Raw genomic sequence first — 23,541 nt, 5'->3', positions numbered from 1 at the left:
CCTAGATTGTAGATTAAGATTTTTTGATTTTCTTTTTTTTCTAATAAAGCACCTGATCTTTATTTATAAGTTTTCAAGAGCATAGTTACCTTTTCGGATCTGTTGACTAAAAATGATTGTCAGCCTTGAGCCTTGATCTGATTTTTGCAGTGATACGCAGATTACTTAACAGCTTTATGTGGAAACGTACTGCTTTTGAGCTGAAGAAAATGGAAGGGCAGTAATGCTTGCTGTTCTACAGAAAGGCAGTGGCCTGAACTCCTTTTGAAGTTTAGATACGGTGGTAAAGCCTAGCAGGGACTGAGGAGCGGCCAAAGTGCAAGTGGAGTAAGGTATGTGCTCTCGTCTGTGCAGTTTATCACGTTTGTTATCTTCTCTGTGTTTATGTAAAGAGTAAAGTGATGAGGTTGAATATTGAGACAAGTTTTAGCTTTCTCATCGGCACGTACAGCAATTATTTTAGGAACTGACTGAAATAGCGGATTCTAATGGGCACGTAGTAAAATCTTAAGTAACTGCTATTTCCCAAAGGGTGGGGTGCTTTAGCAGTGTTTGAAATGGAAATGCTCAGCATCAGTTAAATTATGATTTGTACCAGACTAAGGGGAATGCTGTGAACAATTGTTCTCCAATTCCCCTTGATTACTTGTCCCTCCAGCAGTTGGAAAGGTTTTACAGTTGCTTTGTAAATAATTAGAAAGAATTTCAAGTCACCTTACAAAGTTTATAAAACTAATGCAATGTGCCAAAGTAATGCAAAGTTTTGATACTAAAAGCAGATTTGAGTTGCGGTGAAGTTCTGGCTGCTTGACAAACAAGAGGAAGGTGGATAGCAGTTTCTATTAATACCCAGACAAGATGAAATATATAGGAGAGAAAGAGATTTAAAGACAGTAATAAAAAGTTTTCAAATGCTGGAGTTCCACTCTTGTTTAGAACTGACATTACAAGCCAGTTGTTTCAGTCTCTCATTGTTTAGAGGCCTGCTTTTTTTAAATTTTTTTTTTTTTTTGGTACAGATTCACTCAGCAGAAGAATCTGTAAGTTTTGATAGCAGCACTACAGAGCGATTGGAAAAGAATAAGCTGCGGAGTTCAGTAGCTTCTGTTAACTATGGCAGTTTCTGTTTTCTCCTGCGTTAGGGGAACATGACCTAGTAATGACTATTAGCTGGTAGTGGCTACGCAAGCTGCTTTGTAAAGTGGGGCAGGAAGATGTGTGCGGTAAGTGACGATCTCCCTCTGTTAAAATTGCATTCCGCTCCTCTCGGAAGATAAGCACTGTGGGTGTTGATGGCAGCAGCGGCTCCTGAGCTGCAGGCTGTGGCAGAACTTGTGCCAGGCAGCACTGCACATCTACACGTTTGGGTAACGCAGTCCCGCTAACAACATGTGTTTCACAATTTGGTTATGTCTACCTTTGCGGTGACGTTCCTGTGTGTATATGCATGTGGATGCTTAACTACGTCTTAACTTACATACGTTTGGGGTATAACAAGAGTATCTAAAATCTTACTCATTTCTCTTTTGACTCTTGATTGGTTTTTGGGTTCAGCAAGAAATTCCACAGGCCAATTGTATACTTGGTGAATAAATATTTCTTGTCTTCCATTGAAAGTTTACTCTGTCTTCAGTTTAACGTTAGGAATGAGGAGGTCTCCTGGTTTAAAATATTTGGGTATGTTTTTGTTTCTTAGGTGGGGAAAAAGGTGGCTCGGCTTGGAATATGTGTTCCTATTAAAGCGGATTTACTGAGGAACTTTATAATTACAGTTCCTAATAGTCTTGGTTCTATCTCATAATGTAAATGCTGCAGACTCCAGGAATCTGATTTAGGTTAAACTTGTGAAAACAACCAGGTGTCCCAGTTGTGCAGGGGGTGGGAGAGGAGCAGGGTGAGTACTTCTGGAGTACAATGTGAGGGCCACGTAGCTCCCTTAAGAAAGGGGGTTACGCTTGTTTATCAAGAGCGTGTTCTTTAAAAGTGACTTTCTGGGCATTCTTGGAGTTCTGTGCTCCAGGCACACACGGCACGTTCAGCCATTTTAAACTCTTCTCTGCCTTTGTTGGTGATAGAGAAAGAACCTCCATCATCTCTTGTCTCTAAGTGTATTTCTGTGAGTGTGATCGGTGCCCGTCCTTAGCCTGTGTGCAGGTTTCACTTGGCAATCAATCTTACTTTGTTTTTCTTTTAGGGCATCTCAGTTCTAGCCAGGGTCATCTGCCTCGCCTTGAAACTTGAACCGCACCTGGAATGGAATAGCTCTTTCATCAGATGGGGAAATCATTTAGTTTCTTATTTTGTGGCCTGAAAGGATTCGGTTTAAGCTTCCATAATTCAGTTGTTTGCTGCCACTTAAGTAAAAAAGGTGCTTTTGGAGGTGTGGTAACAAGGAAGGGATTATATTGTTTAGACTAAATTTAAGTACTTCTTGCTGTGCAGGTATTTCAGTACATCACTACAATAGCAAAAGAATTCATTTAGGAAGATTACTACCTGTCTGCACCTGAGCCAAGGAGTCTACAGGCTTTATGGTTACTGAATTCAGCTTTTAGACATAGAGGACAGTACTCTGGGTGTTTGAAACAAGCACTTTATATAGTGGCATATTAGTTATCGGTTGAAGAAACTTGAAGTACAAGGTTTTTTCCCCCCTTAGGAGTCCAGTAAGGAAAGACAAGTTAATGGACCTGAAGAGATCTTGAAGTATAACAGCGTATGGCTTTTGAGAAGCTGGTCATAGCAGACTCCAATAGCTCAGTTTACTGGGGAGCGGGGTGGGATAGTGTTAGACATGGGGTGCTGGGATCCCCAAAAGCCTTTGACAGATACACTACAGCCGTCCAGGTATGATCTTTATCTGCACACTTGCCAGTTGTCCCCAGGAACTCTAACCCTCCGTGGACTTACCTTCCATTAGATTGTCTTTCCATGACTCAGTGTCAAGCTTTAGCACGTACATGGTATTGCACAGTTTAACTGTAGATACAGAACTGAAGAGATTTGCATGGAAGGGATAGGAGTGTGAAAGCCAGGAATGGTACAGCACAGATAGATAGGCCACGCTTATTTATTATTTTTCATGGCTTCAGAGACAGGAGACACCCAATGCAATGACCAGGCAGCAATTTAAAACAAGACAGATTTTTTTCTTTTTTTTTTTTTTTCCTGTACACCATTTAATTGTGGAAACAATTGAGAAATGTTTTGGGTGGTAAAAGGATAAATGGTTCAAGAAGCTGTTAGATTTGTAGAGTATATATCTAGTTAGGGAAGCCTGTAAACTAGGGAGTTAGTCTGTAGCTGATTGTCAGAATTTGGAAGATATTCTAATAGAAATACTCTTCTAAACTTACTGGTTCTTGTAAATCTTTCCCTGTAGTTTGCTGCTATCAGAGGAAAGATACGGGCTAATCAATATTTAGTTTGATTTGTTATGACCACCCTTAGGTTTTACATAACTTGGCGGTTCTAGAGCAGTTACACCACTGGTTCTTTCGTTGCTGCTTTCCCTCTGATTCCAGTGGGGTTTTAGCTCTGTTGCGCAGAAAGGAATCTTTTATCCACGTTTTGCCGTTAAATGGTTGGCTTCAGTTCCCACTTCTCTCCTGAGAGTCGTCTGTGAACATATTTGGAGGAGGACTTGCTTAATAGTTTCAAAACCTGTTTTTACAAACAACCTGCATCTTTATTTCCTTAAGGAGTTCCTTCCCGGTGCAGTATTTATCGCACAGGTTTGCCCGTGGTTGAGTCTGCGCCTCATTAGTTGGATCTATCTCTATCTGCAGCGGAGGGGAGGCTTGGTGTGTGTCAGCAGCACCGCTTGTTACAACAAAGGGCTCGTAGACATAGAGCCTGGATGGAAGCACAGTGCCTTGTGCCTGATGAAAGCTTACTTGGAACAAATGCTCTCCAGAACACATGCTTCTGCTGTATCATTCAGGCTCACTAAAAAGGATTTTATTTATAATCTTCTTTTTCCCTTTCTTCTTTTTTTCCCTGATTTCCAGCGTGAGTGTGTTCAGAGTAGCTGCTGTTAGTGCTAACCGTGGCAGAAAGCTGAGCAGGCGATGTGGGACCTGTGTGCTGTGCTGCGAAGTGCCTTGGGACTATGAAATGTCCCGCTTTCAACGTTTTTTAACTGATGCAGTTTCACCTCCCTAGTCTGGGATCTTGCAGTGCCGGAGAGAGAAGTTGGTGAGATACGAGAGTCTCAGGCTCCATCGCTTTCACACAACACGTCTTTCACGTACCTGATCAGTTTATTGGAAGTTGTGTTACAGATGTCAGGTTTTCAGCAGTGCTTGCTTCTGACTGTGCCGGGGAGTATTGTTTGTTAAACATTACTTCGTGTTTGTTTTTAAAAATTATGTTTATTATCAAACATAGTACTTGATTTATAACTAGAAACCAAAGTGATGGTAGGAAGCATAAATATGTCTCAGTTTTGGGGAATGACAACAGAAAATACCTTTTAATGTCAATATCTTACTAAAATGAGTAAAGGGAGGGAGGTGTGAAGGACTTAAGGTGCTAGACATGATGCTAGAGTTACTAGGGCGTGCCAGGTCTCCTGAACATAGCCTCTACACCCAGGTTTATAATGAAATACTGAATCTGAGAGATGACTGCAAAGCATTGAAAGTCTGAACACCTGTATGCTTTTATTCTTCAAGGTCAAATATCATGGTATAGCCTCTAAAGGACAAAGTGAGTGTATGTTTCATTGCTGGTGTTGCATTTCTTGTTCTACAGCAAATGTAAGAGATGGCAAAGAATAACCCCATCGGAAAAAATTGTGCAAACCTGGAAAGGCTGAGAACCATTGTTGTGAGACAATAGTAAATGGAGGGTCAGGTGGACTTCTGTGTGTCTCGGAGTTGGGATGGTGCCTTGTGCCTAGGGAACTAGCATAACTGGCTGGAGCACCGATTACCTCTGTTTCTGGTGAACTTTGATTTTGGAACAGCAGCAATGTTTTAAAGTGGTTGATAAATAGCTGTTATTAATATTTGGTCATACTGTATTTGCAATTCTTTGAGCATTTGAGAAATGAAGTCTTTTGAGTGACATAATGTGAAGGTGGGGAGAAAACCAACTATCCTTAAAATTCAGTTTAGCATAGAATCGCAAATAAAGGCAGGCCATTGTCATAACAACTGTATATAACAGTGTTATATGGCAAAATGAGGTTGTGTGAATTCCATAACTGAATTTTCATACCTATCATATTTGGATTCTTTCCAAACATAAGCTTAGCTCGGTTTCCTGCATGCTAGAAGATTAAAACATGGCAACACTGGATTTATTTTCCCTTTTAATTCTTAAGGTATTGTGAACAGATTGATTTCTTTAATTTCTTTCCCCCTCCTCCTCATAAACAATTTTGGATTGTTTATGAGAGAAATGTGTATTTTGAAATATTACTCCTCATACGTAGTAAAGCCTTTCAGATATGTTGCTGAAGGGTTTAACTGTCTAGCAGAGCAGTACACTGTTCTGCTCATGCGCTTGCAGTTCTGTCAGCCCTTAGTTGCTCTGCCTTGTCCGCAGTGGTATTTTAGTAGTATCTTTTGAGTTCTTGGGTTTTTGTCTGGAGTTTACGACTGCACAGGACAGATTTTTCAGTAAGTCAGTACTGGTCTGTTTCTTGAAGTGACAATTACTTAATAATGTTGTTCTCTCTTTCTGAGATGTGTAAAATTGGATGCAAACAAGACACAGGATTTATACTGTCTGTCTACATTTATAAAAGTACTCTTTGGGCTGTGAATGGGAATGACTGAAACACAGCCAGGAAAGCTTTATTTGATATTTGGATAAATGCCATAAATAGAATTCAGCTAACACATGCCTTTGTCAGTTGTTGAAATTCAACTTTAAAAGGATTAATTTCTCAACCCTACCCTGCTGTGCAGAATCCTGGATATTGAGATGAACAGCTTTTCTGAAGGTTGGTGGAATACTGCAGTAACTGATTTTTAAGTTCCAAATTGCTTACAAAATTACCTTTTTAATACTAGCATTTTTGGTATTAATACTTGTGCTTTAAAAAAATGCAAGAAACAACTTTTAGCTTTCATTTTTATTTTTGAGTACAAGAAATCATGATATTACAGTTGTGAAAATTTTAATGACTTTGGTTAGTAATACACTACTGATCATCCTTCTTTAAATGGAGGTGTCTGTCTTTCAGCAAACTCTTCTCTCTTCTTCACTAACATACTGTCATGTGCGTTTTGGTGTTGGAGTAGCAGCATTTGCAAGCAAGATTTGGATTTTACAGTGTCCAGTGCTGCATCATCAACACAGAGTGCTCAGGTCCTCTGCCGATTCTTCCGAGTGGAACTGCACCGACACAGACTTTTTCATCATAAAGTTTTCTAGGGTGGGCAGAACCGTGACATCTGCCTTTCCCTATGTGCTCATGAATCGTGTTGATTTAGGGTTTGCTTCTTTTGTCTGAAGCCAGAGGGAACTGGAAGGAAGATTTTTCTGTTTGGCTGTGTAAAACATCCTTGTATACACTGCCATTTCTTTGAAAACCTGCCACTGTTGCTGTAGCAGCAATATAGTTCTGCCAGTATTGACAATAGCAGGAGCACTGGCGGGAAGACTTGCTTCCAGTCTTTTACTGCTTTACCATATACAGATACTCTGAGTATTGCAGGGCAGGTAGATAGAGGGAACAGTACAGTTTGCTTCTGCTGCCCGCTCTTCAGAGGTGCTACTGAAATGATGGCACCGGTACAACGTCGAGAGCCATACCGAGTGTCTTGCTGATGTGCCTTCATTTGAGAGCTGTATGAAAAACAGCGCTCCAGGTAGCATTGGGGAACTTCTTCAGAATACTTTAATGTGTACAGGAACAGAAGGAAGTCGTCATTACATATTTTTAGGCTATACTGTCAGTTTGAACAGAGTCCTGTGTTTATCCACACTGTTCTGAGATGTACTCGAAGATATGACATGAAAGCCTTGGTTTAGTAAGCGTTACCTAGTGGACTGGGCACTGGACCGCAGCCTGGGTAAGAGGAACTCAGTCGTGCCCTGGTGCTGGCTGGGGAGCCTTCCAAGTTACGCTGGTCCTATGGCTTGGTTTCTGCACTTGCAAAACCAGGAGTAATCAGACCGACAACTCTGTAAAATGTTTTAAGGTGTCTGCATCAAGACAATTAAGTAGTGTGTTGTGTCCTTGGCTCAGCTTCACCAAGTATAGGCTTTTTCTTGCTCTTTGGCTTTTGCCAAGCAGTTATGCAACAAGTGTTTTTCATTCTTTGAACAGTTGCTGCATATTATCTATTCTTACGTACGCTCAAGTAGGGTCTTCTCTTCTTGCTCTGTATGAAACTGAAACCTGTCTTCAGGGCTGTTTGCCTCATTTTAACTAGCTAAGCAAGCCTGTATTAAGTCTACTGAAGTTGCAAAGACATTAGGAAATACAGAAACTATGATAGTCTGTAATATATCGTAAATCCTCTTTTGACAGATACAGAACGAAAGCTGATTTACTCTTTATGTTGTCCATTCTTTCCTTCTTCCAAATCTTTTCTGTAACTTTATCATATAAAATCTCAGCTGTACCTTAAGCAGAGCTGCCATTGCCTGAAGTTGTGGGTGATTCTTGCTTCTGCAAGTGGGAGTTTGGAGCTCCTATGGAGCATTGAAAAAGCCAGCCAACCAAAAAAGAAAGGAAAGAACCCAACCCAAAACCTCAACAACAACAAATCTACCACACTGGAGTAGAAAGTGCTTTAGTGGTTACAGATTCATCTGGCTTCTGCCTCTCTCAGCCTGTTCCTGTTCTGGTTTTATGCACTGGGCTCTCTTTCTTCTACTTGCCTTTCTCAGACTCTCAAAGCTTCCTCTGTTGAGCTTCTGACTGAGTCCTCATTATCCCGCTGCGGCTTCCTGTCCATGCGGTCCCTGTCCTGTGCACTGCGCCAACCCCCGGCTGGCCTGCCGCCTCGTGCAGCTACGATTCTTAAAACATGCCTCTGGCTGCGTACAACTCCTCTTTCCTTTGCACAAAGGTATCGATGTGTATTCTCAATGTAGCTGTAGTAGTGTTCCATCTTGCTGCCTCGGAGGCAAAAAAGCAATAGATTGTCTATATTTTCACTGCAGGATTTACTCCATTGGGTCCTGGTGTTGCTTCTGCCAGTTCAGCCTGGATGAAGTGAGAGCAGTCACTACGCCGTGTAACGTGGAGTTTCCATATTGGTTCTAAGGCCTGTTGTACTTGAGGGTGGCCTAAGGTTTCTGGAACCTGTCTATGCTCTGGGCTGTAATGACTCAGCTACCTCAGTAAATGCTTTTTCTGCAGGAGAACCCCTTGGGGTTTGGTGGATGTATGGGGGGAGCCATGGGATTCATCAGCAGGCTCTTACAGGGTCTTCCTGACAGGCAGAGTAGTTTGCTTCAAAGTATTCCCACACCCAAGCTTTTGTATACAGAGAAATCCAGGGGGGTCAATTGGCACTAACATTTTGCAACAAAGCAAGGCTTTGATTAGATGTTGAACATTGAGAGCTGATGTAACACTCCCCCTGCTTCCCCCCCATCATTCTTTTAAAAACTCTTTGTGAACTAAGCTATTGTGGCGTGCAATTAACTCAACCACTAAACTACATTGTTTATCATAAACTCTGGACTTCTGAGTAGAACAGAACTTCAAATTAAACAAACAAACCAGAAGGTCTTCTGGCAGATTGAGGCCTAGATTTTCCAGGTGCAGAACAGATTTTGGTTTTAGCATCTCTTACCCACAAAAGGAGATTTTTTTATATATATACACATACACACACATGCACATATATATATATATAAAAAAGATACTCAGTTGCATATATAGTTTTAATAAAATGCAGCTACCTTTGGAGTGAGGAGTGACAGTGATGCCCTTTGACATTTGGAACCTTGGTAATACAGGTCTAGCCCAAAACTGTGTCTTAGCATGAACTGATTAGCATCACAGAGTGGCTGGGAATGTGGTGGAATATGGATGCCGTTAATTTTTCCTGTACAGAGTTTCTTTAATTTGCCGAGCATGTCTGCTCTGCTTCACTTTTCTCACCTCCCTCCTGTGTAGCAGAGACTACTTGCAGGTTCATGTATTTCTAATTGTTTTTTAATCTTAGTTCCATATAAACAACTCTCTTTGCCTGTTTGCTTGCTTGTTTTTTTGATCAGCTTAGAGTACATCATTAGAAGAGATTTCTGCTTGGATGCTGCCAGCTGATTAGAAGAGTACACCAAGGTTTTGTCTAATCTGTGGTGTGACTGTCATGTGCTGCAGCAAGGAAATGGCTTTGGAAGAAGCAGCCAAATCTGTGTGGGTATTAAAACATGTTGAAGAGACGAGTATCAGTGGGGATCAAATGGGCAGCCGTTCAATGCAGGGAGCTTATTAAAAGACAAGGATTAACATTGCTGTTGTTCATGAGGTCGTAGAAGTGGTAAGGGATTTCCAGGATGTACCTACCCCTTAAAGGCAAAAAATGCCCTGTCTCTGCCTCCACTGCAGACAATTTGGCTGGTTCTCTTCATCACCTGTTTATTGATCGTGCTCTCCCACATGATTGCTGTTTGAGCAGGAAGGCTGTCATTACCTTGTAGTCTAGGGGTGCTGCTGAAGAAGCCCCCAGCATTAGAGGGGATGAAGTCAGAGGAGCAGATCACCATGGTGGAGCAGACTGGTGGGCTGGAGGAGCTGGGGCTGTATTTCAACAACCTCCTCAAGGCTGGGCCTGGGGAACAACGTGGAAAAGTGGCACTGAGGTAGGAGTTGGAGCTGTAGCCAGGTTAAGTGATGTCTGACACCTTTGTTGCTAAGAAGAAAACTGTAGCAAAAAAAAAGGGATTTTCCCCATCATGATCAGAAATTGATGTAGAGGCTATTACATGCAGTGGAAGGATGGCTGCAGCTAAAGGCAGCAGCAGTACTTCTTTCCTGGTTCCTTTTTTTGTGTTCTTAACCACATGTTGTCTAAAATAAACTTGAAATAGTGGGGAAATGTTGGTTATTCTACTGAATTTACATTGATTGCCTTTAAAAAAAAAAAAAAAGAGGGGGGGAAATTACATGCCTAGAAAGCTGAAATGGCTATTTTACTGCAGATCACTCTCAATTCTGTAGCAGGATTCTGTCGACCTGTAGCAGTCTGGAGTAGATGACCTTTTCAGATGGTGGTATCAGTCTCCCTCCATGGTAGTTACAGCCTCATTTACTGGTAGGTCTGGGCAAAGTTCTCCTTCAAGTTCGTAACTTCCACGTGTGGAAGTTCTGTGTGGCACGGCTTTGCTTCTGGTTCAGAATAGCAAGGTGTAGGAAAACCATCGGTATATCTAAAGAGAATTCCACAACGTTTAAGTCATTTGGCGGTATTGGCGAAATGAGGATGTCTGCGGTGATCGTGGATGAGCCTGGTGTTGCTTTTAAACATTAGAAACAGGTATTTTCTGCTGTTTTCCATATCTTCTGTGCTCCCAGTGTCACTAAGTGCAGAATTTGGTTAACCAACCAGAAGGATCTCAATTAAATCTGCTGGTAGGCTAAGAAAGCCTCAGAGAAGTCTGAGAAGGACAGACAAGTTCTTCTGTAACATCATGAACCAGTCCTAGCACAGTGTGAGTTGAGGCACTAATTACTAGAAATCGCTGTTCTTAATCTGTATAGCGGAAATTCCTGTGTAGATACAACTGAAAAGTCATTCAAGATCCATTAAATGTGAGTAGCTGCAGAAAAGTCTTGCAAGTGCTGCGTGTGATGGAATACTGGATCCGTGTGTACTTGATTTGCTGCATTACAACCGAACTGATTATTTACAACTACTTTTATTAGCTATTTTGGGGAAACTACTTCTCTTTCCTCTTCCTGCCCTCCGTCGTCTTGAAGTGACAGCATCTATCTTCATTTCAGTGTTGCCTCTTGTTAAATAACACAAGTTTCTTTTACGTGAAAGTGGCTGCTGTCCTGACGGTAGAAGGTTATCCAAAATTCTGAGATGAGACTTCTCCTTTTTCGTTACGAGGGAGAGTACTCTCCGTGGTGAGAATACGTACGCTTTGCAAAAAGTGGGGCTTGCTTTGGTCCACGTCCAAAGCTGCAGTGACTTCTCACAGAATCTTAACAGTTGTCTTAGCACTCCCGAACAGGAAGCAGTTGTGTTAAGTTTTGTTCACTTTGCTTCCATAAGCTTAGCTGCTGTGTTCCTAGGAATAAAGTCTAAATAGAATCAGTTTCCTAGTTAGTAAGGAGGAACCTAACGTTCCTGGGCACAAGGCATGGTGTGTTTCTGAAAGGTATTTTGATATTGTGGTGATAAGAATGGCTTAAAAGTTGAAGTATAGTTTTTTATGTTGGTGGTGATGGGAAAAGGCTGGAGTGCTTAGACTTTGCGGTAAGCCCAGATGCCTGTAACTGAGCCTGGTTGGTCTGGGTGTAGAAATCTAAAAACATTCCTACAAGAGGGTCGACTGTGTGTGTGCACACTAAGGTGAAGTGAGTAAAATAGGAGGAGAAGGAGCACTTAGAAATTTCAGTTTGCCATCACGAATCACCAGCCTTTTGTATTTGCACTATCATACCGTCAGATCAGCTTCATCCACTCTTTCCTACCTTCTCCGGGTTCTTTTGCTTGCATCCTCCCCAGGCCTCTCCTCTTTCCCCCCTGAAGACGAGCTTCTGTTTCTAGGTGCTGGCCCAAGGATATATTGGTGTGCAGACCCGTCGTAATTCATCCAGCCCCTTCACAGATAGGTTTTGTTCGGTTCTTTTAATTTAAAATGAACTGATCTCAGTCGTGTGCAGCAGTTCATACTAGGTGCCGCATCCCTTCTAGCGGGGATGTGTATCCTTTTGTGTATCTTCAGGATTTGTGGTGTGGGATACCAACCTAATGTTTGCTGCTGTTCTGGTCCGTATAGCCATGTGAAATATAATGTTCTGAACTGGCCGTATAACTGGCAGGAAGATCAAAGTTACAAGCAGCTGATCTCAGCTGAGAGATTATAGGGGTAGGATAATCCGATAAAGGGCAGTGGGAGAAATTTGACACTTGAAATACTTTGGGTAAATCTCCTGTCCCCATGTGTCCTTGATTTCGGTAGTAGAATTTGCGAAGCCTGGGTTATCTAGTGAGTCTACTTGGGGTATTTTGAGGGAAGATATGGGATTCGGAAGTTTCTTGCATGTAGGCTAACAACTAATTACGTGAATGCAGGCGAAGGTTTGTGTGCGGAAATCAGTGTGTGTGAATCTTGGCTGATCAGGAGTATTTTGTTACTTTATATGTTGATCTTGTTTATATTTCAGAACAACAGTAATCCTCTACATATTTTTTCCTTGCTAATGAGGTAGAAATACGTAATTATGCTGATTTCTTTAATTTTTGCCTTAAAATATAATACTGCAGTTACATAATGGCCTTTTCTTTTTTGCCTATGTTTTCCACCCAAATAAACATAAAATTATAGCAGAAAATTTCTCAGTGTTTGTGTGTGTGCGCACATGTGTGTAAAACATGGTGCTGGAGGTGAGCTGCTGTATAGGGGAGGGAGCTTTGGCTATTTAAATATTGATATCAGGCGTGGAGGGAAACTACATCCTCTGGGGAGGCATTAGTTTCCTTGCAGCAACTCTCATCTTTCTGGAATTTGTCAGTTTTTGCTTTAATGCTATTTATAGTGCAGCATATATAAACATTGGCCTGTGTTTAGGTGAAAACACAAAGTTTCATTTGAAGTCTGACTTGTGAAGAGCAGGTTTGTTGCAGCAAGCTTTCTTAAAGGTACCCCAACAATTTCAGATTCCTCAGAGAAGTGTTGAAATGATAGCTCCTAGTAATCCAGTTCACTGAAGATGTGTTCCAGACTGTGGAGCTGCATCTGTTCTGAAGAAAAGCCGAGAGGTGTGGGGTTTTTTTGTTCTGTTTTGTTTTTTTAAAGTTGGGATTTGACCTTAAACTTCTGCCATGTGTTTATAGAACCCCAGCCTGGTTTGGGTGGGCAGGGGCCTCCCAGCCTGCCCAGTCCCACCCCCGTGGCATGGGCAGGGACACCCTCCACTAGCCCAGGTTGCCCAAAGCCCCATCCAACCTGGCCTTGAGCACTGCCAGGGAGCCAGGGGCAGCCACAGCTTCTCTGGGCACCCTGTGCCAGGGCCTCAGCACCCTCCCAGGGAAGGATTTCTGCCTCAGATCCCATCTCCATCTGCCCTCCTGCAGCTTCAGGCCATTCCCCTTGGCCTGTCCCTCCCTGCCCTTGTCACCAGCCCCTCTCCAGCTTTCCTGGAGCCCCTGCAGGGACTGGAAGGGGCTCTGAGGTCTCCCCGCAGCGCCTTTTCTTCTCCAGGCTGAACAACCCCGACTCTCTCAGCCTGAGGTCTCCAGAGCAGAGGTGCTCCAGCCCTGGGATCATCTCCATGGCCTCCTCTGGCCTGGGTCCAACAGCTCCATGTCTTTCCTGTGCTGTGTAATCCCGTTGTTTTGATCTCTTTCCCTCCTGGTGTAGTATCCCCTAGACCTCCTATGTTTTCCCTTGGTCCTGTTTGAGACTTTGTTATGCAGTGCTTCTCAGGCTGCTGGGAGGGGAGCGAAGTGTCGGGGAGCCATGAGAGCGGAGGGGGAGATGGGTCTGGAAGAAGTGGGGAGGCAGAGGGGGCATTGGTGGTGGTCAGGGCTCTGCTGTCTGTTTTGAACCTTCGTGGTACCGCTTGTTCTCCTCTTCCACTGCATCTGTGTTCTCTTGGCTGCGCCTCACGGTGACTTCCGAATAGCAGTGTCCCCTTCCCTCCTCAAAGCTTACTCCGTCCTCTCGTATTTACAGCTGCCAAGGCCAATGCCAGCTTGTTTTCCAAGTATAGGGCTCATCTTCAGTTTTAGATGTGGTATCAATGTGTATCAGGATAAAACCCGGGTGCTGTGTTTCATGCCATGTTTCAAGTAGTTTAGCAATGAAGCATGAAATTAAAGATTTGCTCTTAATGGTCTTGTGATCTTTGGGAATGCACTTCAATGCTAATGCTAGCTGTTCCTTCCCTCCCTCTCTTTATCATATTGGTAGAATTATTCACAAAGATTGTAATTGTGCTTGTTGTGGATTACTGCTAAAATTATGTGTTCCTGAGAAAAAATAGGCTGTGGCAGTTTTGGATCTGAGCATCCCTTTACAGTAGCAAACTCAACAGAACCTTTGTCATGTTTGAGAGTTAAAAATAAATTTCGTAAACAAAAAGAAAAAATGAAACCAGCGACCAACCCAAAGAGAAAAGCTCAGTCTTATTAAATAACTTTGCTTTTGGAAGTGAGGCTTTGTAATCCGCCAAATATCTCATGAGTCATGACAGAGTTATGGTGATGAGCAACTCTCTCCTCAAAGAGGATTTCTTGAGACACAACAGAAAGGAATGAAGATGTACACATATATCTATATATTCAATATATATATATATAAAACCCCAAATGTTTCTGTACTTACATGCACAGACACACATACTGCGTTATGATCCCTCGTTTTGGGGCCCGTCACTAAACATTTTGCATAACAGAACTACTTGGCAAGTTGCTTCCAGTGTCTTAGGTGTAAGAGCATAGTCGGCATAAGCCCGTGAAGTGGCGGCAGCAGCGTTACCGATTGCTGCTCCTCTGGAGGCCGCAGCCTCCCAGCTCTGGCCCAGCGAAGCGGGTGAGTTTCTTCCCTGGCTCGCTGGGAAGGATTTGTTGCAGGAAGATCACTTTTTGTTAACAAAGGTGAATGGGCATAATTTTCCATATGCGAGGTTGTGACGGAGACCTTGGGCGGTAATTACAGTGCAGCTGCTGCGCCAGCACTGAACATCTGCCTGTGGCTGGTTTTTCCAGAGAAGTGAGCTTGGATTTTACTCACCTCCAGAGTAAAGGCTGGTGCTCGTTTACCAGGGATTGCTGCCTGGAGCTGCTGGACAAACTGCTGGCTGCAGGGGCAGTGACGCTTGGAGGCGCAGGGATGTCGAATCGGGAAGTACCCTCTCACGTCACAACTGTATTTTTCTTTGGCTGGTATTTGTGCTTTTCATTGTTGGGACAAAATCCGCCCCGTTCATTCTTTGGTCTGTTTACTTAAGATACTCATCTTGAAGAAAACCTGTAGTTCAGCAGAAAATAGACCTGCGCGCATCTCATGGTTTCCAAATGTCACATTTTATTTGGAGAATTTTTTGATGTATTGATAGCTATGCCAGCAGCCAAGCTTATAGGATCCATTCAGTGTGGAAATAAGTAAACATTTTCTCTGAAAACTGCTTGGGATTTTGTGGTTCACAGAAGCTTTCTCAGAATGCAGCATGACAAATAACAGACATCTGCAAAATATGCGGCGCTGGCTGCATTTCTGTGCTTGTAGAATGTGAGGTGGCTTGGAAGCCTTGGTTACACGGCTTGTTTTTAGAAAGGTGCAAACACACATTTCATTCTTTCATACAACTTGCCTGGGCTTTGTACATGAAGACTGGCTTCATGACTTCGGAGAGAAAGAGGAGACCCAAGACTGAAGCTCCCTAATAGCAGTTGTTGTAATGGAGTACGTTAATGCGGTTCTAGCTCTAACACTTCCATGTGTTGAAGCAGATTTGAATTTACAACGATGCCTGTTGATAAGTTGCATCGTCCTTGCAGTGCTGGTGCGGAAACTGCCTGACGGTGACTATTTGAAGCCGTAACTGTGCTTCTTGGCTTCCCACCTCTGGATGTTACGCTGTCCTCCCTGTAGTTGAAGCTGTGACTACAACTGTGTAGAGTCTGAAATGCTATTAGATCCAACACGCTCCTTTTTGCAAGCCAGGTAACACACAGCCTCTCTACTCTTCTTCTCTGGGTGCTCCAGAACTTGACTGGCAGATTTTTAATTTTTTTTTACCCAAGACAGAGTAGGCAACAGTTGATCTTCTGGTGCCCTGTTTGTTCTTGCTGTTCCAAGAATGAATACCTATTGCATCTCCTTCCCATGAATTTAGCACTTGTGGTTCACCTGTAGAAGCATATTCACTGCAATTAAAAAAAAATGATTCTCTACTTCCTTCACCTTCCTCAGACATTCTTGTTCAATTCTCAGTATAAGCTCTTTCTGATTTAGTCAATGGATTTTTTTTCCTTGTACTTTCTGCACTCCCATCCCACCTTAAAATAGAACTGTGCCTCGGTAGCCCCCTTCTTCCCCCTCGTTGGCACCACAGGCATAAGGAGATGGTATTTGACTAGTAACAATTTTAAATGCAATTTAGCGTGGCTTTTAATTTTTTAATTGGGTTCAAGTCCATATGCACATGCAAGGTAAGTAAAAATTGTAAGATAAAGAACAAAGGCATGATTCACCTTTTCTAATAAAGGGCAAAATTCAGAGTATGTCTAAACTACATAAGTGCTCGTACGCACAAAAAGTACACGATACTCCTGCTTAAAGTGTAATACAGAGAACTAACCTTTTTTGAGGAAAAGTAAATGAAGTATAAAATGAGAAGCATCATTGCAACCATATCTTTACATAACTAATTTTAGACTGGTCTAATTTATTTTACTTTGAAAGCCAGTTTTATGGTGTTGGAAATCACTAGTTCAGAAGAGTGAGAAGTCGGGCCTGAATAGGTGAGGAAAAAGTTAATTTAAAAAAGGGAACTCATCTCTGAGGGAAATGCTGCTGCAGCTGTTCCTCATAGTAAAACAGGAGGAAAAGTATGAGCAAATGTCTGTCTTTTCCCTTTGCCTTTTGTACCTTTTAAGATCTTTATTAAGCACAAATAAATATATTTTTTTTCCTCAGATTGTTCCAAAGAATAAACTGATGAATTTATATTTAGGTAACTTGAGTTGTCTCCAAATATTTTACTTGTACATTGTCTCAGCATTACAGGTAACTCTTATAGAAAACCTCTGCAGAGATTTCTGCTTGGGATTTGGATTGCAACCTCTGGTTGTCAATATTTTGATTATCAGCTTAAATTTAAATAAATAAATCTGTTCTGTTTATTTGTCACGGTACTGAAAAGGTAGTGCTCTGAAAAGTGGGTGTAACTGGAAAAAAATAAAACCACAACACCTGGAGCAGATGGGAAGAAGTTTGACGGCTGGGGAGGTAACCCCGGTTACACCTCCCCACCGTTGTCGGGAGCTGCTTGTGAGTTTGTGCGTAACAGGCGAGCAGCGTCCTGTACAGAGCATCCGAGTTTTCCTGGGCTCTTGTAGTGCCAGTTTGTGGGGAGAGTATTTGCACTCTTACCCAGTACAGTAACTGTTCTGGCTTGTGGCGTAGCCGGCATTCGGGAGGCGTTGTATTTTTAATGCACTTCTGTGTTGCTGGGTGTGTGTATACCTGGGCTTCGTCTTGAGTATGTTCCGTTTTTTACAGGGCCTGATGCAGCTTTAGCTTTTTGGTTAACTCTCTGGGTTTCTTAACTTACAGAATTGCTGCACAAATATCTTTTACTTTAGGATCAGTTGAGTATAATTGTTGCTTCATAGGGGAAAAAAAAGAACTTTAAAAATGCATGTTGAGTTTTCCATATCTGTCTCAGGCATCTAAATAATACATATAAAGGAATTTAATAAAGTTTTGTGGTGCAGAGTTGATTCCATTCATAATTGTTCATCGAGGTTATTTACGTCTCTAACCCGGGTGTTGGAAACAATGCGCCCTGGAAGAGCTGCACTCACAGCTCCATGCTCCTGCATGAGTTTCAGAACAGAGGAGTCACACCGAAACGTCTCAGTGGTCCTGTCGCACGGGATCTGCCACAGCTGATCAATCTGTAAAACGCGCAGGCACCACCCGGCTCGTTGGTGCAGGTGACTTGGTTTGGAGCATCTGTAACCTCGAGCAGAAGAGTTTGAGAAAAAAAAAAGTTGCAGATAAATAGAAGTAAGGCATCTTGCGTAATAAGAGTTGACGCTTTTGGGAAGACTTTGTAGGATATCCTGCGGATGGCAGTACTAAGTCTCTTTTTCTTTGGGAGTCAGTTGTGAGAACAGTTTTGTCTTTGATTCTCACGTGATTCTGCCGCTTCATTCTAAATGAGTACTGTTCCCATGGAAGTTCACACATTATTTTTTCATTTGAACAAATTTGTGTCCTTTTGTTTCGATCTTCAGAATGTGTATCTTAGTGGTTTTGTGGTTGGTTTGTTTTCTGGAATAACTTTATTCCATGATGTTAAGATCTCCAAGCACTTAATGTAATTTTTCCAAAAGGTTCTGAAAAGGCTGGATTATCATTCATGTCTTTTAGGCAAAAACGTTCTTTCTTTTCTCTTACAGAGCATGAATATGTTTTTGATTAAATCCTTTTTGTCCAACAGAATCTGTCTATGACCTTCTCCCAAAGGAGCTGCAGTTACCACCTTCCAGAGAAACATCTGTAGCATCCATGAGCCAAACAAGCGGTGGCGAGGCAGGTTCGCCGCCTCCAGCTGTAGTTGCTGCTGGTAAGCATTCTTGTTTTTTCAGTTCCTTTCGTAAGGTTTGTAATGTTCTGGCCAACATGAACAGTGCTGGCAAAGTTTTGATTTTAAAAAAGAGCTTGTGGAGAAGTAACAGAGTTCATTCTAGGAGAATTTAGATAATATAAGTTAAACTAAACTGAGTGATCTAAATTCTCAGATATTCTGTGTTAATGGTTGCTGTTTTATGTATATATATCTTCATAAGAAACAAGTTACCTGGTTGGTATTCTGTTACTGCGCAGCACAGTCCTGTCACCTCCTAGAATGCGCTCTGTCTTCAGGGGTAATAAATACCAATTTGGAACTAAGGCACAATGCTGACCGGCTGTAAAACAGCGAATTCTAGCTAGGATGAAAAATGGAATGGGAAATTACATTTTGGGCCAGGAAGCTTTTACCAAACTGTAAGGAGGAGGAAAGGTCATGTTTTCCTTTGAGGCGTGAGAAAGCTTAGTATTTAAACTCCATTCACACATAGCTCTCTTGTAATGCATTACAAAATTCTCAAACACATGAGAATATAATATATTATATGTCAGGCTGGGGCTTCTATAAACTGATAAGTTTAAATTAGTTATTTTTCTAATTGACAGCATATAAAAATGAGGCATGACCTTTTTATCTTCGTCTTTATCTTACTTCCAGTCATGTCTTAGACTTTAGTCTAAAGACTCTGTCATTGATCTTCATTAAACATAAAAAAAGTGGGGATTTAAGGGCAAAGTTCTGATTGTGAGGTTAGCCTTTAGTGCTGGCTTGCACCTGGAATTCTTGTCAGTAACTTGTATATATTAGTAAACATCTGTGCAATGAGGAAAAAAATTATCATTGTGCTCATGATAGATGCATCTTTCTTCATTGGAAAAGGTTTGGGGTTTTTTTGTTTTTTGTTTTTTTTTTTGTTGGTTTTTTTTTGCATAATTTGATCCCCATATTTCTTACAAGGTCATGTTCCACTTTCCTAATTGGCCTTAAATTGTTGCTTGAGAAAAATGTGTATATTTAAGGTGAGGATTCCAATAGCTGCATTATTCTTTTTTCTCTCTGTGAGTTCATATGCATTAAATGTTTGTGTGAGAATGTTTCCCAGATTTGCATGGCACAGGAATCCTGATCAGAAACTGGAGTGATTGTAGACTTGTCAGAGAAACTTTACAGCACTGCTCACCATTCATGTTTTGCCAGACCTCTTCTGAGAGAACCTGTGGATTTAACTGTGCACAGTGGAACTTCAGTCTTTGAAAGCATTTGATGGTTTTATTTATTATATTGAAAGGATTGGATATTTTTTATATCTCTTGTTCAAAAAAGTAATTTGGGCATATATTTCTAAAATCAAGATACTTGATGATCAGTTTGGTTCAAAGATACAGCAGTGACCAAATCCTGTAGAAACATGTGTCTTAAAAACAAGTGAACAAAAAAATCCCACAAACCCTGTTACACTCTAAATCCACAGATAGACATGAACTGCTAATTAATTCTTACCTAACAGAAAAGACTTAAAAACTTGAATGGAACTAAATGTCTGTTACCTCCAGGTATTTAGTGTCTGCTAACAGCCAGTCCTGTTCCTTCTAAAAAAACCTAAGAATAGTTAGCTGTGTTAGGGTTAAACTGCAGGAAAACTTTCTTGAATGAAAAACTTTAAAAAATAGCATTGATATTTTTTGTTAACACTGAAAGAAGACTTACTCATTCACTTAAGAACACTTCTAGTGTCAGAGGGAGTGTGGTTTCACAAAGGCTTCAAGCTGATTCCGCTGCCGAAAGAAGAGCTCTTCTCGTGTGTGCCGCAGTGCGCTGGATCCAGGACCTGCTCCAGGGTAGAGCTGTGCCGGGCGGGTTCACGGCCGGGCTGCACGATGCTTGTGGTGGCACAAGGAGAGGACGAGGAAGGAGCAGTCAGGAAAGGTGGAGCTAGCTTCCCTCAGTTTGTGCTGGCTTAAATTTACTGAACTGTGGCTTTGGAGCCCTTCCATCAGCGTGACGAGACAGCTAAATTTCTGGGTGCCGCTAAAATCAGGATCAGAAGTATTAAGCGCAAGCAGCTACAGTTCTCCAAGTTGTTAAAAATTGTGCTTAAAAACCCTAACCACCCAGACAAAAAAACCCAAATGTAGCAAAGCCTAGTTTTGTTTTCATTGCCTGTGTCACTGTCAACTACAATGAGGGCGCAAACAAGTGAATCTTGGTCTTTTATAGAGATAGAATTGTGGTGACCAGGAGAATTCACCAGTGGGTTGTGCTGGGGCACATGTAAGGAGAGAGGAGCCCCAGCCCAAAGCCATGTTGCTGATGTTCTTGCAGGGGAGTGGGTGCCCAGCTCCCATCAGATTCGGGGCAGGCTTCACCTCAGTAGTTTGGCCAAGGAATGATGTCGGATAGTTTTAGTGTACCATAGTAGTGGAGTTTTCATTTGGTTTTGTTTTTCTCCTGTCCTCCACCACATCCTTGAAAGAAAATGCATGTGTCTTAGGTAAATGTTTACCTACAAAACAGGTCTATAGGCTGTACTCCGGAACTATAGAGACAGAGCAGAAAGGTGGAAAGAACAGTCCCTGCTCCTCCTCCTGGTGTTGGGAGGTGAGATGGATCTCAAATGTGTATTATACCCCGAGGGTGGACAGATGGTTGGGTATTTCTGGTAAGTCTGAGGCCAGACTTTTTTTGTCTCTTTAAAGCTGGGGACAACTCTTGGGAACAGAGAAGGAACATCAATATCTACAGAAGTTGTGGGTGGGGGTACAAGAAGAGGTGAATTTACTCTTTGCGGTCGATCGCAGTGGATTGTTTTAGAGTCATAGTTCCCCCGTTGTGTTCCCCCCAAATTCCTGCTGTGTAGAGGCTGATTAGGATTCCTCCTCTAAGCCGTCTTGAAGTCAGCACTTCTGGGCTGTCGTTAGTACCCGCAGCACCCACTGCCTTGGAGCAGGAGCCTTCTCCGGGGTTCTCAGCTGGCTTCCAGAATCCCAGGAGCTTTTCATTCCGGTTAGTTCTGTGTTTCTTTGCACCCAAACCTCTCCACTTTCTGAAGAGAATAGGACACAAGTGTTGCAGCTGTGTAGCTGTACTGTGTTTCTAGATAAAAGGTGTTTTGGGATTGCCACAGTGTCTTTGAAAAGTTGCTACTACATTTCCGAGCCTTATCACCCTGCCTCTGTAGTAATGAGAAGTCTGGCTGGGCTCTGATTTCTAAAGAGGAAAATCAGCCTGGGCTTTATGCATGCCTATATGCTTATACAGGAAAACATAAACGTGTATTTTACGTTTATATTTTAAAAGACCAAGATTGACTGTTCATCTGCATATTTCAAGTCCTTAGTAGCAGACTACAGGCACATTTTCAAGGAGCTGACACTGCAGAGATGACAGGGTGGGGAGGAGGGATGACGTTGGCAGCCTAGCGTTCCTCTGTCTGAAATCTTTCCCTTGTTTTTTGTCTCTCTGTTGTCTTCTTTTATTTTCATGTCAGCTCTTACTTGCTCTAAATCCTCACTTTTTGGGGAAATGATAGTTCAGCCTCCATTGTGTTGTAGCTAATCTCATTTACTCTTGTTTTTAAAAGGAAGGGCTAATTTGAAATGCTGCTCACACACTGTATGTAGAAGTCGATTGCAGATATGATTACTCTCGATAATGAGAGGATTATGTTACAGGGAATGATCTGAAGTGGTGAGAGCTTTTTACTACTCCTGTAATAGTTACCACGGTTTGTTTTCTGCTTCCCACAACACAGAGTAAGGTAGTATCTGGCTGAAATTCAGTTTACTTGAGGCTTTTCTGTCAGTCTCTTTGCTGTGGGGTTTTATTTCCTATAAATCACATCATAGGTGAGAAATATATATTGCTGCAGTTAACTTCTCTGGTTTTTTTGGAGGAACAGGATGGGCTGGTTTTAGCAGTGATGACCTTGCAGGCGCAGACTTCTAGTTCTTCCATTTGGAAATTTGTGATTTACAGAACAGTTTTAAGAGTTTTAAAATGGAATGTTGCTGATTGGATTTTCATTAATTTGTTAATAAACGTGTATCTCATATTCATTAATCCGGACAAAAGAGGTATTACCCACTCTCTGAATATCAAACAGGCAAGTATAATTGAATAGAACTCTAGGATTTTGAGCTGCAACGTTCACAACCTCAGCTGCTATCTCAAGTTTCTAATTCTGTTGTTATTTTGGAAAGCAGAAAGGAGGAAAAGGATCTGGTTTTACTGCTAGGAACTCTTCTCTGTGCTTGCTATTTGAGTTACAAGTGTCTTTGTTCAGGGGACAGGAAAAGGAGGATTTTGCCTGGTGCGGTACCATAAACACATTAAATATGAATCATCTTCTAGACTCTCAGTGCATGCGGGTGTCATGCTGAGGAATGTCATTGTGAGCTGTGCCTGGAGATTTCTTAGAAGAAATAATTGTGCCTGAAGCTTTAATAATGTCTTTCACACGATATTTTTAAGCTCTAGTTGCGAGGAGGGCTGCTTGATTCTCTTCAGTTGGTTCTTAAAGGTTGAACAAATTTTTCGTGTTGATCGTGACACATTGAACAAGGGCTTCAAGTGCTTAAAATTCAAACTGCTGGTTTAAGTCCTTTCTCAAAGGGGTTGTTCTAGTTGGTAGGTCAGCGCCTTGTTCTTGCCCTTTGGGGATGATTCAAGAGTATGTTCGACCGTGGGCTTTAAACAAGTGTTGTGTTTTCATCTTTTACCTCCAGTACCAAGAATGCTCAAACCTTCTGAACCCCAGTGACGGAAGCTGTTACAGAAACTTGCTTCTCTGCTTATCATCTGTTTGTTCTTTCCGTAGCAGATCTTGGAATGAGCTTCTTAAGCTGCTCTCCATTTTCCACAGAGGCGAATATATATCTTTCCGTGTTTTTGTATTGTTCCCCAGGATAGTATTTCCTGCATCGTTTCCATTCCGACAGTTTCCAGTTCTTATCTCAAAGTGAATTCTCCACAGAGTGGTGTTCTTGCTGTAACGAAAGGGGAGCAGATTTTATGCCACTGAAATGTATTTACTGAACTCTTTTTGCATTCTTTGTACTTGGCTACAATTAATCTGTGATGTTGAA

General features: G+C 41.9%; 1 protein-coding gene across 2 annotated transcripts in view; it reads left to right on the top strand.

Annotated features, from left to right (window-relative positions):
- The window catches only part of NFAT5 (nuclear factor of activated T cells 5), a 73,197-nt gene that overhangs the window by 7,610 nt on the left and 42,046 nt on the right, over positions 1–23,541 (top strand). For both annotated transcript variants that reach the window (XM_075765696.1, XM_075765695.1), the window contains exon 2: positions 18,326–18,451. Coding sequence is in view for 1 of the 2 variants with exons in the window: in XM_075765695.1 (XP_075621810.1) it covers positions 18,326–18,451 (126 nt within the window). In the remaining variant the exon portion in view is untranslated. The remainder of the gene's footprint in view (positions 1–18,325; positions 18,452–23,541) is intronic.

The sequence above is a fragment of the Balearica regulorum genome, chromosome 13, assembly GCF_011004875.1.
Source record: "Balearica regulorum gibbericeps isolate bBalReg1 chromosome 13, bBalReg1.pri, whole genome shotgun sequence".
Classification (NCBI taxonomy): domain Eukaryota; kingdom Metazoa; phylum Chordata; class Aves; order Gruiformes; family Gruidae; genus Balearica; species Balearica regulorum.
The sequence above is the reverse complement of the archived record's forward strand: the minus strand, read 5'-3'. Positions and strand labels throughout refer to the sequence as shown.